The sequence below is a fragment of the Nuphar pumila genome, chromosome 7, assembly GCF_984573655.1.
Source record: "Nuphar pumila chromosome 7, dmNupPumi1.hap1.1, whole genome shotgun sequence".
Lineage (NCBI taxonomy): Eukaryota > Viridiplantae > Streptophyta > Magnoliopsida > Nymphaeales > Nymphaeaceae > Nuphar > Nuphar pumila.
Window position 1 is genome coordinate 36,454,643 of NC_143255.1, and position 14,567 is coordinate 36,469,209.

A 14,567-nucleotide genomic window follows, 5' to 3' on the forward strand; every position below is an offset into this window, starting at 1 on the left:
TCTTACTCAACTAACAGAATTAACCACTATTCAATAAAATGACATACTATAAATTCAAATCATTGATAAAAGATAAATTCCGAAATGACAAAATAACTATCAAAAGACCGCACATTATGATCCCAGAAAACAAGCAACACAACATGGACAACATTTATTGCATACGACTCAAAATCCTCACAAACCAGAAACTTGCATAGTTCAACCCTGAGAATTAATACACAAAAGCAATTGACTGGATGTTTATGCAGGAAAAATTAATACAAATGGTATGGTGAGAAACTGATTAACAGTGGGCTTCAGGATACCAAAGTTTTGGTGGGATCCCCAACTCTTCTCTAAATAAAGGATAAATCTGTTAAATTATGTAAATCAAATGTAAGCTAATATACATATTTTGTATATATAAGGTAATACATATACACATATTACATATATGTATATGTATCTACTTATTATATATATATAAAATATATATGTATATATTTTATAATTTATATTGTTAGCCATAGGGGTAGTTTAGTCTTTTTACACCTTCTTTTTTGTGAATATGTTTGTAACCCTTTTTTTGTATTTTCTTATTTTTCTATTTCTTAAATTCTTTTTCTTTTTTTTAAATCATTGTACTTACCTTGGGAGGGGCCAACACACTAGTCGTTGGACCCCTCCAACGGTCACTTTTGTGACCGTTGGAGGGGCTCGGTGACCGTTGGAGGGGGCTTCAACGACTATGTGTGGAGCCCCTTCCAAGGCCCACTAAGCCCTATAAATAAGGGCACTCCTTGTATTCTTTAAGGCTTTGGGACTATTGCCCAAGCTTATTTCTTAATGCTTATGATTCTTGTGTATGCATTTGTGAGTTTTGTATTGTGCACAAGTGTCTCAAGTGTTCTTGTTGTGCGTGTGTGCACATATTTATTTCCAAGAATATTGTAATATTGATCCTAGTATCTTGTTGAAGATACTTTCACATGGTATCAGAGCCTCGTTGAAGGAGGATCGTGCGTATCCTCATTTTTTAGTGCCTTCAAGTTTTTGAAGTTTGAAGTAGATCATCTTCCTCGGACAATATTTTAGAAGCCTCTTTTGTCAAGGAAGACGTGAAAAACTTTTGATGTACGTGTTTTTTCTTATCTTCTATCCTTTCTAATGGGCGAAAAAGACTCACTTCTCCCTTGGTTTTAAACTTAATGGTTCAAACTATCATGTTTGGGCCGGTAATGTGGAAGCCCATATTAAAGGAAATGGGCTTTGGGGGTACGTTCAAGGTTCAATACCAGAACCCAAACCCAAACTTACAATCATTGAAAAGGAGGATATTAAGATTCTTGAAGGCGAATATAGACAAAAGGCCCTTGAAGATTATTCAAGAAAGTATGATGAATGGGAGATGAAGAACTTCAAGATCTTGTCTTGGATTTTTTCATCCGTAGAAACCAAGATCAACGCCAACATCATTAAGTTCAAAAAGGCCTCCGAAGCTTGGTTATACCTTGAAAAAATGTATACTTCAAGGGATTTGTCACACAAATATTATCTTCAAAAGAGGGCTTTGACCCTTCAACAAAACGATATGACTATTCAGGAATATTTTGCCGAACTATCTTCTATTTGGGATGAGCTAGCTATGCTTGAACCAAAGTAGAGCGAAGAAGCAATAGAGTTAAGACACAAACAACTAGAGAATGATCGGTTCTTCAATTTTTTAAATGAACTTAGACCCGAATTTGAACAAATTTGGTCCTCCATTCTCTCCGTTTTCACATCTTCCTCAATTGAAGATGTTATCACTAAGTTAAGTGGAGAGGAAACCCGTATGGGGATTAGTAAGAATAACCCTAGCATTCTTGCTATCTCCTCTACTCTAGAAGATTGTGAAGGTGTTCATGTCGTGTCAAGACCCGAGAATAATGTGAAGGCCTACAAACCTCCTCATTTCAAGAATGAAGGTCAAGGAGGAAATGATCGATATGGCAAAAGAGACTATAGTAAACTAAATTGTCATTTTTGTAAAGAACCGGGGCATGTCAAACCCATTTGCCCAAAATGGAAAAAGTTACTTATAATAGATATGACATCTCAAATGGAGGAACGACCATCATCATCAAATGAGTCTCTCTCTCTTCAACAAATCGTGGAAGCTTTACAACCTCTTCTCAAGGGGGGAACTTTCGGAGCCGCTATGTCATCTTCTTCACCTCCTAGTAAGACATCTTGGCTTCTAGATTCTGATGTATCTTTTCACATGACTCCAAGTGCTTGTTCTCTTTTCGATTTTTCTAAAAATTCTCTTTCATCTTTTGTCTCAACGGCGGATGGAACACCTCTTAAAATTAAAGGAATAGGCAATTTTGAAAAACAAGATTTCTTTGTTCCAAAAATTTGTCTTATACTAAAACTAAATTTAAATTTACTTTTGGTCTCTCAACTCTCGGACCATGGTTGCGATATAAAATTCTCTTCTAACAAATGTTGGATACAGAATCGCCAGTCCGGGAGGTTGATTGGGGAAGGCTCTAGGAGAGGAGACCTCTACTATGTTGATTTTCTTCAAATTTCTAAGAACCAATTTTGTAATGTTGCTCAAAACAAAGATATTCATGTATGGCATAAGAGACTGGGATATCCCAACATTGTTAAAAATCTCTTATTTGCCTTTTATTAAACATCTTTGTAAAGAGGATTTTTTATGCAATGAATGTATTCTTGGGAAGATGAAAAGTCTACCTTTTACTCAAAGATCCATGTTTACGACAAAACCCTTTGAAATTGTTCATTCCGATGTATGGGGTCCAGCTCCTGTGATATCTAAAGGAGGATTCTCATACTATGTAATTTTTTTGGACGATTACACTAGATTTTGTTGGATATATTTTCTTAAACATTTAAAATTTCTTAGATCCAACTTGGTGGCAAATACCTTTCAAACGAATTCAAGAGTTATCTTGAAAGTTATGGTATTCTCCATAAAAAATCATGTCCAAAAACCCCACAACAAAATGGGTTAGCTGAACGAAAGCATAGGCATATCATTGAAATAACTAGAACCTTGCTCATTTTGCAAAATATTTCAAAGAAACTCTGGGCTGGGGCAGCTCTTACATCAGTCTATCTCATAAATAGACTTTCATCAAAAAATTTGAACAAGATTTCCTCATTTAAAAAATTGTATGAGAAAGAACCTGATTATAGCAGGTTAAGGGTTTTTGGATGTAAATGTTTTGTCCTTACTGATAAAAACGACAAACTTTCTCCAAAGGCCATTCCTTGAGCCTTTCTTGGTTATTCTGAAACTCAAAAGGGTTTTCGATGTTATGATGTTAAAAATGATAAATTGTATGTTTCCAGAAATGTGAGTTTTGTGAAAAATCTTAGTGGTTTCGAAAGCCCTGAATCTAATGACGAGAACGTAGATTATTCTTTTCTATTTGATCTATTAACTGAAAGTGATGATACTAGTGATGATGAGTCAAATCAGAATGACTCAAGTGATAATGAAACCAGGGAAAAACGAGGGAAACCAGTCCTGTATCCTCTCTATTTTATCAACATGTCGATGAGGAACCTCCTAGAGATCCCATCACATGTACTCATAGAGATAGAAACACCTTCAGAAGTGCCCTTGAAAGATATGATGATGCTAGTAGGACTGCTCCTTAAAGTGAGGAGAACCTTCGTAGGACCAGAAGACATAAAAAAACTCCTTCTAGGTTCATCTCATATGAATCCTTTTCACATAAACATAAAGCCTGTCTAAGCGTCATTCATTCTTATATAGAACCCAGAAACTTCGAGGAAGCATGAAAATATCCTGAAAGGATAGCCGCAATGGATAATGAACTCGGAGCTCTGAGAAAAGCCAAGACATGAGAATTTCAAGACCTTCCTAAAGGTAAGAAAACAATAAGATGTAGATGAGTATTTAAGGTTAAGACTAAGAGTGATGGATCCCTCGAGAGATATAAGGCCCGACTGATTGCAAAGGGGTATAGTCAAGAATATGGGATTGATTATGAGAAGACCTTTGCCCCGGTGGCTCGAATGGTCATTGTCCGATGTCTTATAACCGTTGCCTCAATCAACAAGTGAAACATCTATCAAATAGATGTTAAAAATGTCTTTCTAAATGAAGATCTAAATGAAGAAGTATATATGAATGCTCCTCCTGGAATGAAGACTCCTAAAGGAAAGGTGTTTCGCCTTCGAAAAACACTTTATGGTTTGAAACAAGCCCCCAAGGCTTGGTATGATAGGTTTAATTTCGTAATGATAAAAAATGGTTTTTTATCCTGTTTTACTAACACTGCTTTGTTTGTTAGAAAATCCAATACAGGGATTGTGATCTTACTGTTATATGTGGATGATATGCTCATCACCAGTAGTGATTCTAATGGGGTTAAGAGTATAAAATCAATTTTGAAAGATAAATTTGAAATGTCTGATTTGGGTTTTTTAACTTATTTTTTGGGCATTGAAGTAGCATACTCTCATAGATGATATTTTTTATCTCAAACTAAGCTTGCTTTTGAGATCATTGACAGGTCAGGTATGATAAATGAAAAGGTTTGTGAAACTCCTGCTATAGTAGGAGCAAAAATGAAGATTGATGATGGTGTTTCTCTTTCGAATCCTACCCCCTACAGACAACTTGTAGGATCGTTGATGTATCTGAGTATTACCAGACCAGATATCTCTCATGCAGTTCATACTGCAAGTCAGTTTCAGCATGCGCCAACATCAGTCCACATGAGTGTCATCATGCGGCAATGGGTTTGAATCGGATATCCGAACGAATCCAAATCTAGTTAGCTGGATTTTACAAAAAAAAAGAAGAAGGATGAATGATCAGATTTGGATTTGGAATGCAGATTTGGATTTGTATCTGAACTCCAAATTGATCAGATAATATGGAATGATTTTAGTATCTTATTAGCTAATCGGATATGGGTAATGACATTTGCTTTTTTTGCATCTAACTCATAATCTGAGAGAATCCAATTAGGCCAGATCTGATTAGGTTGGATTCAATAATGCCTTGAATTGAACCAAGTTTGACATGTTTATTTCCTTATCTATACCAGACTATATATGGTTCAGATCCTACCGAAATTCAGATACTATTTTGGGTTGAGATTAGATATGAAAATCGAGTAAGAAAATATGATGAGCTCCGTTTTAGAAAATGGACATAATCCAACTTGTTTTATTTATTTTTTTCATGTGAAAATGAGTAGCTTTTACCTATTCTAATTGGATCTAAAGACCCTAATGCGAGATCTAAGTTGAATCCAAATTCAAGAGTAGATCGAATTTTCAAGTCGAGTTCACTCCGCTCATAATTGATTCTTTAGCACCTCAGAGAGAGATGAAATTATGGAAGACTTTTTTTTTTTTTTTGAGAGGAAGAAAAATGTATTAATCAAGTGACAAAACAGGGTACACTAGCCACAAAGGGGTTTGACGTGGTGGGATGGGATGGGAACTAAGCCTTTCGTCTGATGGTTTAGGTTCAAATCCCATGAGCGTTACCCCTTGCCCAAGCCCAAGCGTGACAACTCTCTGGAGACAAGAAGTAAGCCCATGGAGTTTTACTCTGCCAGGACAGCGACCGTATGTATGACAGGCTGGCTGGGTCTCCGATCCTGGAGGTGGTTTCTTTGTGTAAATACATAAAAAGAGAGCCAGGGTACACTTAGTTAAGCTTGTGACAAACCCACTGAGAAGTAGACTGCCAGAGAATGAAATAAGGATAGATTATGTTTACAAATTGGAAGCACCCATTGGATACCAGTCACGCCCTTAGTGCAGGCAACTAATGAGAACACTTCCACATTTTTCCGACAGTGTCAGTTTACCAGCCGGAAGCCGGCCAATGTGCGGTCTTTGATTAGTAAGGGTGTCAACGGGTCGGGCTTGGTTCGAACCCAAGTAGAACCAGACTTGGACCATATTTTTGGGTATGGTATCAGGTTCAAAACCATGTCTAATCAGGTTTACTATAAGAAAAACCATACCCATAAGAACTACATGAACCAAACCCAGACCATACCTGGTAAAATCATATTTTTTATCATTTTACATTGAAAATTTGCAGGTCTTAATCAAAACTCAGGTCAGGTCTACCCAGGTCAATGTATTAATCAGACCTTCGGGTCTGGACCTGAGTCTTAATCGGGTCTTCTTATTTATCAAGATACCCAGACCCTATAGGGTTTGGTTCGGGTTGGTCCCGGGCAAACCATACCCGTTGGCACCCCTAGTAACGTACCAGTGGAGTTTGAACCTGCAAGGTCACACTACAAGGAGACGTGCAGTGACAGCTCCTACCAACTACGCGGAGCCATGACTTTTTGGTCAATGGAACTTTGAAAACCAATAAAAAGAGAAAGAAACTCTGCCTCTCGTAAATTCAGAAAAAAAAAGGAGAAAAAAAAAACTCGGTGCCGTAAATGAGAAATATTTTGGAAGACAGAATACATAAAATCAGCAAAAAAAAAAAAAAAACTTTTTCAAGCAAACCTAAATATTGATCAAAATTTATTTTTTAAACCTTTTTCTTCATCTGTCTTTTTGCATTCCAAAAACTTAGTTTTAGTCATTCCTTCGTTCTTTAACAAAAATTTTTTATTGCCTTATCAAAAAAACAATGAACGGAATTCAAAGATCACTTGGGTCTACATATTAATATTGAGAGTGACCCAATTTTCAATTCTCATGTCCGTCTTGGACAAGTCTAATTCACGTTTTGTTTGATAGAATGTGATGGGTACTGGTAGCTGCCTCTCTTTTAGATCTCTAAATCATCATCTCTTGTGCTCAGAACTACCATGGCTCTCTCCTTCACCCGCTCATCTTCCTTCCCTTCTCTCCTTCTGAATCTTATTCTTTGCCTCTGCTTCTCTTGTGTTCTCTCCGATACAAACAACCCCACATGGTGCCCTTACCGTTTCAACTGTACCACCAACTCCGTTCCAATCATTTTCCCCTTTTCCAGTGTTGATTGCTCTCCAGATTATGGGATCAACGTCATAGAGTGCAATGGAAACGTGACACAGATCCCTCTCCCCCACCACAACTTCTCCGTGAAGCGTATAGAGTACTTCGACAAGAATATCACGATGAGCTACCCTGCTTCGTTCAAGCAGGAATTTTGTGCTGCGCCTTACAGCTTGACTACTTCGTTCCTCAACCGATTAGGCGGCCATTTCAGACTCTTGGGTTCCAGCATCACCATCTTCAAGTGCAGGCCTGGCTATAATGGTTCTCTGGATGGTGCTTCGCCATTCAAGGGGGGTGAATGTGGTGATGGCTCTCTGCTTTACTACTACAACAGTGCTGCGAAGAGAAGCATTGATGGTGCTGAAATTGGGTGCCCTGAGTATGACGTTCCTTCTGGAGTAGTTGGGAACTCTGATGGGTTAAACTTGTCTCAAGTATTTGATGGTGATTTCGTATTTCATTGGGAACTCGATTTTAATTGCTTCAAGTGCTCAGAGGAGGGGCAACGCTGTGGCTTCGATGGTGATCGCCCTGTTTGTTCGTGCAGAGATGGACCAATATCTCGGAAATGCAGGGGTAATAGATAGACGAACTCTAATCTCTTTGCTTTAAATTCTACCATAGAGATCCTACAGTGGGAACAATAGGGTATGTTTGATAGCTTGTCCAGGGTTGGGCGAAATGAACAAAAAGAATGGAATAAAACATGGGTTCTGTTCTTTTTGCTCAAGTCCAACAAATATTTTTGTTTGGTGGGGAAGAATGAAGTAGAAACCCTAATCAATGAAAAAAAACTTAATAAAAAAAGAAGAAACCCTAATCAATGAAAAAAAACTTAATAAAAAAAGAAGAAACCCTAATCAATAAATTCAAACAAAAACCTAATTTATGAAAATCAAACAAAAACTCTTAATCTAAGAAATAGAAACCTAAAAATGCCCTAAAAAGAAATTTGATTAAAAGAGGAAGAAGAAATAAGAAAGAAGAAAAAAAGGGAAAACCTTGCCGGCAGCCTCATCCCTAGTCGCATCGCCGGCCTCACATCACCTCACTAGCCTCTCGACGATGACCTCATCCCCAGTGTCGGTGACCCCGACACCTGTGACCCCCCTGGCTGCCAAGTATAGAGAGAGAGAGAGAGAGTCGGGGGACCCTTAGCCCTTATTATTATTATTATTTTTTAAACGTGTTCTCTGCGTCCTCTTCTTTTTGTAACAAGAGGAGGGTGTTACAAAAAGAACAGTTTTTTAAGAATGCAGGAGACACTGTTTCGAGCGAATGCCGCATCGAACGTTTGTTAAAACCACCGTCCCCCACGTCCATTTCGGGCGGGGGACAGTGATTCAAACTTACCCATAGGGAACTCAAAGTAGACAGCCTTTAAAGATACAGACATGGAACGCAGCTGTATTTCAAATATTGCCAATATTTTGAAAAACACATGACAATAAATTCGCGATGAGATTTGTGGTTTTTGTGTTGCACCCTCAAGTTGTGTCAAGTACTGCACTCAAACGCTGGACTTTCCCAGGTTGAGTGCCTTAAATTTTTCTTATGAATGGTCTCTGCAAAGGAGAGTTTGGTTGATTGATGTTCAGACGGGGGTTGGTCTTACATATCTAGGATAGAAAAGTGACCAAGTTGGAATTAGCCTGGCTCAGGCCAAGTTGATACAAGTACACACGGTGAATCTGAGGCCAATCTGGAGGCTTCAACTTGCTAGTAAAGTTTCTCTGTTAAAAAGCTTACTCTGAATTTTTCTACTGTCTAAGACCCACATTGATTAAGGGCTGGGGCTGCTCTGTCAAGTCTCTAACCAAGAATGTCAAGCCCTTTTTAGGCCCAGTCCTTGCCTAACATGCCCAGCTCTCTGCCCCTAAACATCGGTTAATAGAGAGTGGCATTACCACCGAACCATGATCTTGTGTTAACAACTTTTATTGGCAGTTTAATAGATTTTAGATCTAACTGCATGCAACTTTTTAAAGTTCTTAAATCATGGCAGCTTTGTTTGTTATAATGTCATATTCTTATTATCGTTCTATTGTTTAAAAATACATGCTATGCGGTTTGCTTCACTAATCAGGCCCTGTTTTGGTTGCAGTTCGCCATTGGAAAACCAGAGTGATCATAATAGGTAAAAACTTCATCCTCTGATCTTGTTAATCTAGACCAACAAAGTGAAAGACCAGAGCCAAGAAATCTAGGCAGAAAGCAAAGGGTTAGAGACCTTAGTTGCAGTTTCTCATCAGCATGAATGGACGATGGATGGTAACCGTGGAGAATGTTGAACCATCCATATCATCTTCTTTGACAGGAAGAGTTTTCAATAACATACAAGGTGTGAAAGCTCTTGGTTAAATGCCAATCGGGATTAGTCAATCCCTGGGAGCCACCTCAAGTCAGTCTTCAGAACTTATTCAATTTGTCATATTTAACGGAAATTTTAAGCTTTGTGTTTGAAGAGTCGTCCACTGGGGTACCTAACAAACCTGATAGGACCTCGTTTGATAAATAAAATAAAATTTTTCAATGACTGCTTTGATTAAAAAATGATCAACAGTAAAGATGTATTCACCAAGTTGTAGACTTTGGTAGGCCTTGGCAGTTGACTGCTGCACATTCGCAGTGTCATAAAGTTATTTCCAGAAACAACTCGACATTTTCCATTGATTTCCAAAGTACCCATGATGTAACTTGGACCGCGAAATGATAGGGGTTTCACATTTGGGTTCTATTCGGAGGCCACCCTCTCACTTTAAGCAATGACGGGTTATTCATGCTCCACTTGGTAGGTTTCTCACATGTGAAAACACTTTCCTGAGTTCTGCACTATATGGCGCCAATACCTGAGCATCTTCTCAATGAAGTAATAGAACCAATGTTGCCCTTACCGTTCCTTAAGATACAGTACGGTAGGTAAAATTGGGTAATAGAACCAACGTTCCTTAGAACCATGTATCTTACAATAAGGTGCTTGTGGGCTTAAAAATGAGTAAAATTGTGCTTTTATGTTTTTGGATTTTAAAGAGCTTTTGAGGACCAAAACTGTAGAACATGCTAGAGAACTTTACACACACTCGAGCCGTGAGACCATTTTGAGGGTCAATCTTTGCACTGGAGAGAAGTCTTTCTTGATTTCATCAAGTAAGATAGCATAAGATGATCCGGCATGGCAATGTGGTACTCAAGTAAAGAGTGAAAACTGATTCAAAATTGGTGCAACTATTGTCGTAATATTTTTGTATATGTAATATGAAAGTATGAGTCTCGAGTCATGTTCTTAATTGCAAGATATTAAATATTTTGCATTGTTCTTGTGAGATAGTTGACTTTTTATGATATCTTATGCAGCTCATAGAGATGTGGTTTCATGGTTGTATTCTGTGCATTTCATCATTGTTTTGTGTGTTATGACTTTTTAGAATTTTTGCTATTTTTTCGTTATTTTTTTAAAGATTTTTAATTTATTTTTTCAAAATTTATGATTTGTTATGACGATATGTATCTTATTTTGGACCCTACTGACAGGGGTTAGATATTATTCTTACAACCTTGAATAGAACCTTTAGCTTTTAATTAAGCATAATATTCAACCAGCTATCGGTTTAAGAACCTAGTCTTGAGAGACAACTACAACCATGCTAAACTGCAAAAGGTTTTCCTTCAAAATCACCTCCATCTTTTTCATTATTTTGAAAACTGCCCCTACCTGCTGACAAGTGGCAGCATGAAATGTTGGAGACTTGATGTTTGGGTTTTATTGGGACAGTTGAATCACCATTCAAAACCACAAAATTGGTAGATCAATTTTAGCAGTTCATGTTCACACGGGATGAATCCACAAAGACAGGTGAATTGACCCAGCATCTTTGAATCCTGACTTTCCCAACCTGATTACAAGCTTCTCTGTCTCTGTTTTCACAGGTTTGGTTTCAGCTTCTATTTCTGCTATAGTCTGCCTTTTCCTGTTCTACTGCTACAACTACTATCGTCGTTCACAAAAGCATTCATCTGCCTCCATAGTCTTCTTAACTCGTTCCATTTCCTCAACAAGATTGAGCCAAATCAATTTAGAAGGCACCAGCTTCTACCAACGATTCAGCAGAATTGTCACAATTTTCAGCTACAAGGAGCTGCAACAATCAACCAACAATTTTAGTCACTCTAATGAACTCGGTGATGGTGGATTTGGCATCGTCTACAGAGGCAACCTCCGCGATGGCCGGACAGTCGCTGTCAAGCGCCTATATGAGCACAACTATAACCGTCTCGAGCAATTCATGAATGAAATTGAGATCTTCTCCAGCATTTGCCACCCGAACCTTGTGTGCCTCTATGGTTGCACGACCTGCCATAGCCGAGAGCTACTCTTGGTATATGAATACATAAACAATGGGAGTGTTAGCGACCATCTTCATGGCTCACGTGCTGCTGAGGGATGCCTTACATGGAAGGTGCGGCTGAATATAGCTGTTAAAACAGCCGAAGCTTTAGCCTACCTTCACCAGCTGAACCCACCAATCATTCATAGGGATGTTAAGACTACTAACGTTCTTCTTGATAACAATTTTAATGTCAAGGTTTCAGATTTTGGCTTGTCACGCCTCCTCCCATTCAATGTGTCACACGTCTCAACTGTACCACAAGGCACACCGGGCTACATTGATCCTGAATATCGTCAATGCTACCAATTAACAGATAAGAGTGATGTGTACAGCTTTGGTGTAATGCTTATGGAGTTGATCTCTTCTTTGCCAGCTTTTGATGTCACACGACACAGGCACGAGATTAATCTTGCCAATATGGCCATTAACAGAATCCACGGTGATGCATTGCATGAATTGGTTGACACCACAATTGGGTTCAAGAGTGATGACTGGGTCCAGCGGACTGTGAGAGCTGTAGCAGAGTTGGCATTCAGGTGTTTAGCATCTGTGAGGGAAATGCGGCCAACCATGGATGAAGTTGCAGAAGAACTAAGGCATATAAATCTGGAAGAGCACAACCTAGAGACGACATCATCGCCAGAATTTCAGATTAATGGAAGTGCATTATTCAAGGATAGTGTGCTGCCATCTCCCAGTTCTGTGACAGATAAATGGGTGAGCTCATCCCCGACACCCACTAACAACGTGTAGGATTCCTGCACATTTTCTACTGTTCAAGGAATGTCATTGCAGTTAATAAGACATCATGTGTCTAGGCATCTCTTGGGTCCTTCGTTGTATATGTCGGGAGATACTACAATCCTATCTGCAGAAACTTTTTCTGTACTTTTTTTTTATGCCTTGATGCGTAATTCTTTAACACCCGGATTCAGGATCTCTCGAGTCAGAGTTCATAAATACTACTTTCCAAAGAGAAGAGTACAAAGTAAGCAACAGAAACATGACAAATTTTTTGTTTTAAATTTTATATTTCAATAAAATTAAAATATAAAATAAAATCTCATCTCCATCTAACTGTCAAATGACACCTGCTGAAACTGTGTCGACTCTGGCTTGTATAAATCACTTGCAACCTACCGCTGTAATTGTAAAAAAAAAAGAGGGATGAGTCTATAACTCAGTAAATAATATTTATAAATAACTGAAGACTTTAACTTACTATGTAGTAGGCTCTAAGCCGCTAGTCTTAGTTTAGTTTTTCATATCACATACCACACATGTTTGTTTCTTTTAAATCCTTTTATTAATTCTCTCAAAATTTATAAGTTAGCATTCTCTCTAAACTAACTATTGTACTAAATTAGCTATATTGATAATATCTTACTTTAGGCGTAGCAACCTGTGTAGAATATCTCAATTCTACGATGTTGGCCAAACTGTGAACTACTTTGTGCTCTCACGAGACACTGCAGTGAAAGAGAACATACCGAAAGCTAGTCAGAGAGTCAGACTAGAGAGCTATACATACTCTCTAAAGTTTGTGATTCATGTTACATATTGGTTTGCTCGGAGTCCTAAATGTTGTATGAAACATAATCTCTAAGATGTATTAAGCAACTCATTACTTTCTCACATGAACTACCTCGAGTTAACTATTTTCTTTGTAACTTAGCTAAGTTTCTTAAGCTCTTTTTAAGGTTTTGATATTACCAAGATCTAATCACGCAAATGATATAGTAACACTACATCAATAAAGCATCGGTGGCTCTCACTATAATGGCCATTATGTAACCTTTTCCATCCATCGCCTCTTCCAAAGGTTTATGGGGTTAAGTCTAGCATGCTAAGTTGACTTAAGCTTCCAGTAAACTAACTGAAAGCAGAGACTCTTAGGACTTTTTCAAGTACTTAATTTTGTTCTCATGCATGTAATTCTACATTCTCGGTATGTATTTTTGTATAAAATATCATAGCTCATTAATATGCAACTTGTATTGAGAACTTATAAATATATGAAATAATTTTGAATGTGAAGTCAGTTCAGGACCAAGTTAGTCTTAAAGAAGAAAAATATATAAATATATAAAAATATACATAAAGACTAACTTGGTTCAGTCTGGACCGGACCAACTCAACAAGAGACCAGACTGGATGCAAAAGGGAAGGGTAGCAAGCTTACCTGTCGGCACACCCTTCGCCGGGCAGTGACACAGTCCACACTTTTCCCCTCTCTCTTTCTCTCTCTACAATATCTTTTTATTGATTAAAAAAAAAATTTTGTACCACGTGTCCTATTTCTCAAAAAAAAAAATTTGAACTTGCAAGTCCAACCTGCGTTATGCGTCTTCGTACATGTCCTTATGACATAGTCTAGTACGAGTGGTTATTTTCTTGTGAATATTAAAAGAGAATTCTTTAGTACGCTTCAAAAGAAAATAAAAACATCATGATGAAAAGAACACATGGATGGTAGGGTAATCAACTATGTTTCTCTGTCTTTTATGAAACCCATGCTCACTGTGATGCCCATTTCTTGTCACCACAACTTTGAAGCGTGTGTTAGTCTATCATTACTAACTGTTACTCAATATCACAATTACTTTTGACTATCATGCAATATTTATACAATCAAGTTAAACATGGAGCAATACTTTTCCAAACTCTGGCAACTTGGATGCAACATAGTGCCCAAAAATCAACTTCCCTCTTCACGTTTTTCTTCTTTTTCAAGCTGCTCAAGCCTTCTTTCTTGAGAGAAAAAGGTATACTTATTATTATAATTAATAATATTCAAAATTTCAAATACAAAACACAAGGCTCCATGCCCCCCCCCCCCGCCAATTGTAACAAGGCTCTTCTGCTAGGACTTGGAAGATCAAAATATTTTATACACAAATGAGAAATGAGTGCATAGGCTTGAATTCTTGTAGTCCTAGCATAGCATGTCTCCCTTCGTTTTCAAAGAATGAGTTAACAAGAATTCTTGCTATCCATTTTTCAGAAATCTGATCATCCAACTAAGAGTAATTGGGTATTTGCGAATGGGTGGAGGCCTCCTGATGGGTACATTAAACTGTTTGTTTTTAGCGTGATCAAAGGGAAGTGGAGGATTGGGTTTGATGTGAGGAATCATTGTGGATTTTTTCTTGGAATGGGATGGATTGTGAGGAAGTTCAA

General features: G+C 37.9%; 1 protein-coding gene across 2 annotated transcripts; it reads left to right on the forward strand.

The window, feature by feature from the left end:
• The first annotated feature begins 6,799 nt into the window (after positions 1–6,799).
• Positions 6,800–12,324, forward strand: LOC149831923 (LEAF RUST 10 DISEASE-RESISTANCE LOCUS RECEPTOR-LIKE PROTEIN KINASE-like 1.1). Of its 2 annotated transcripts, XM_090012280.1 has the most exons (3): positions 6,800–7,575; positions 9,104–9,136; positions 10,927–12,324. In XM_090012280.1, exons 1-3 carry the CDS (start codon positions 6,828–6,830, stop codon positions 12,138–12,140), a joined length of 1,995 nt encoding a protein of 664 aa, XP_089868406.1. In that variant the 5' UTR covers positions 6,800–6,827; the 3' UTR covers positions 12,141–12,324. The 2 variants fall into 2 exon arrangements, with proteins under 2 accessions (XP_089868406.1, XP_089868407.1); XM_090012281.1 differs by lacking the exon at positions 9,104–9,136.
• The last annotated feature ends 2,243 nt before the right edge of the window (positions 12,325–14,567 follow it).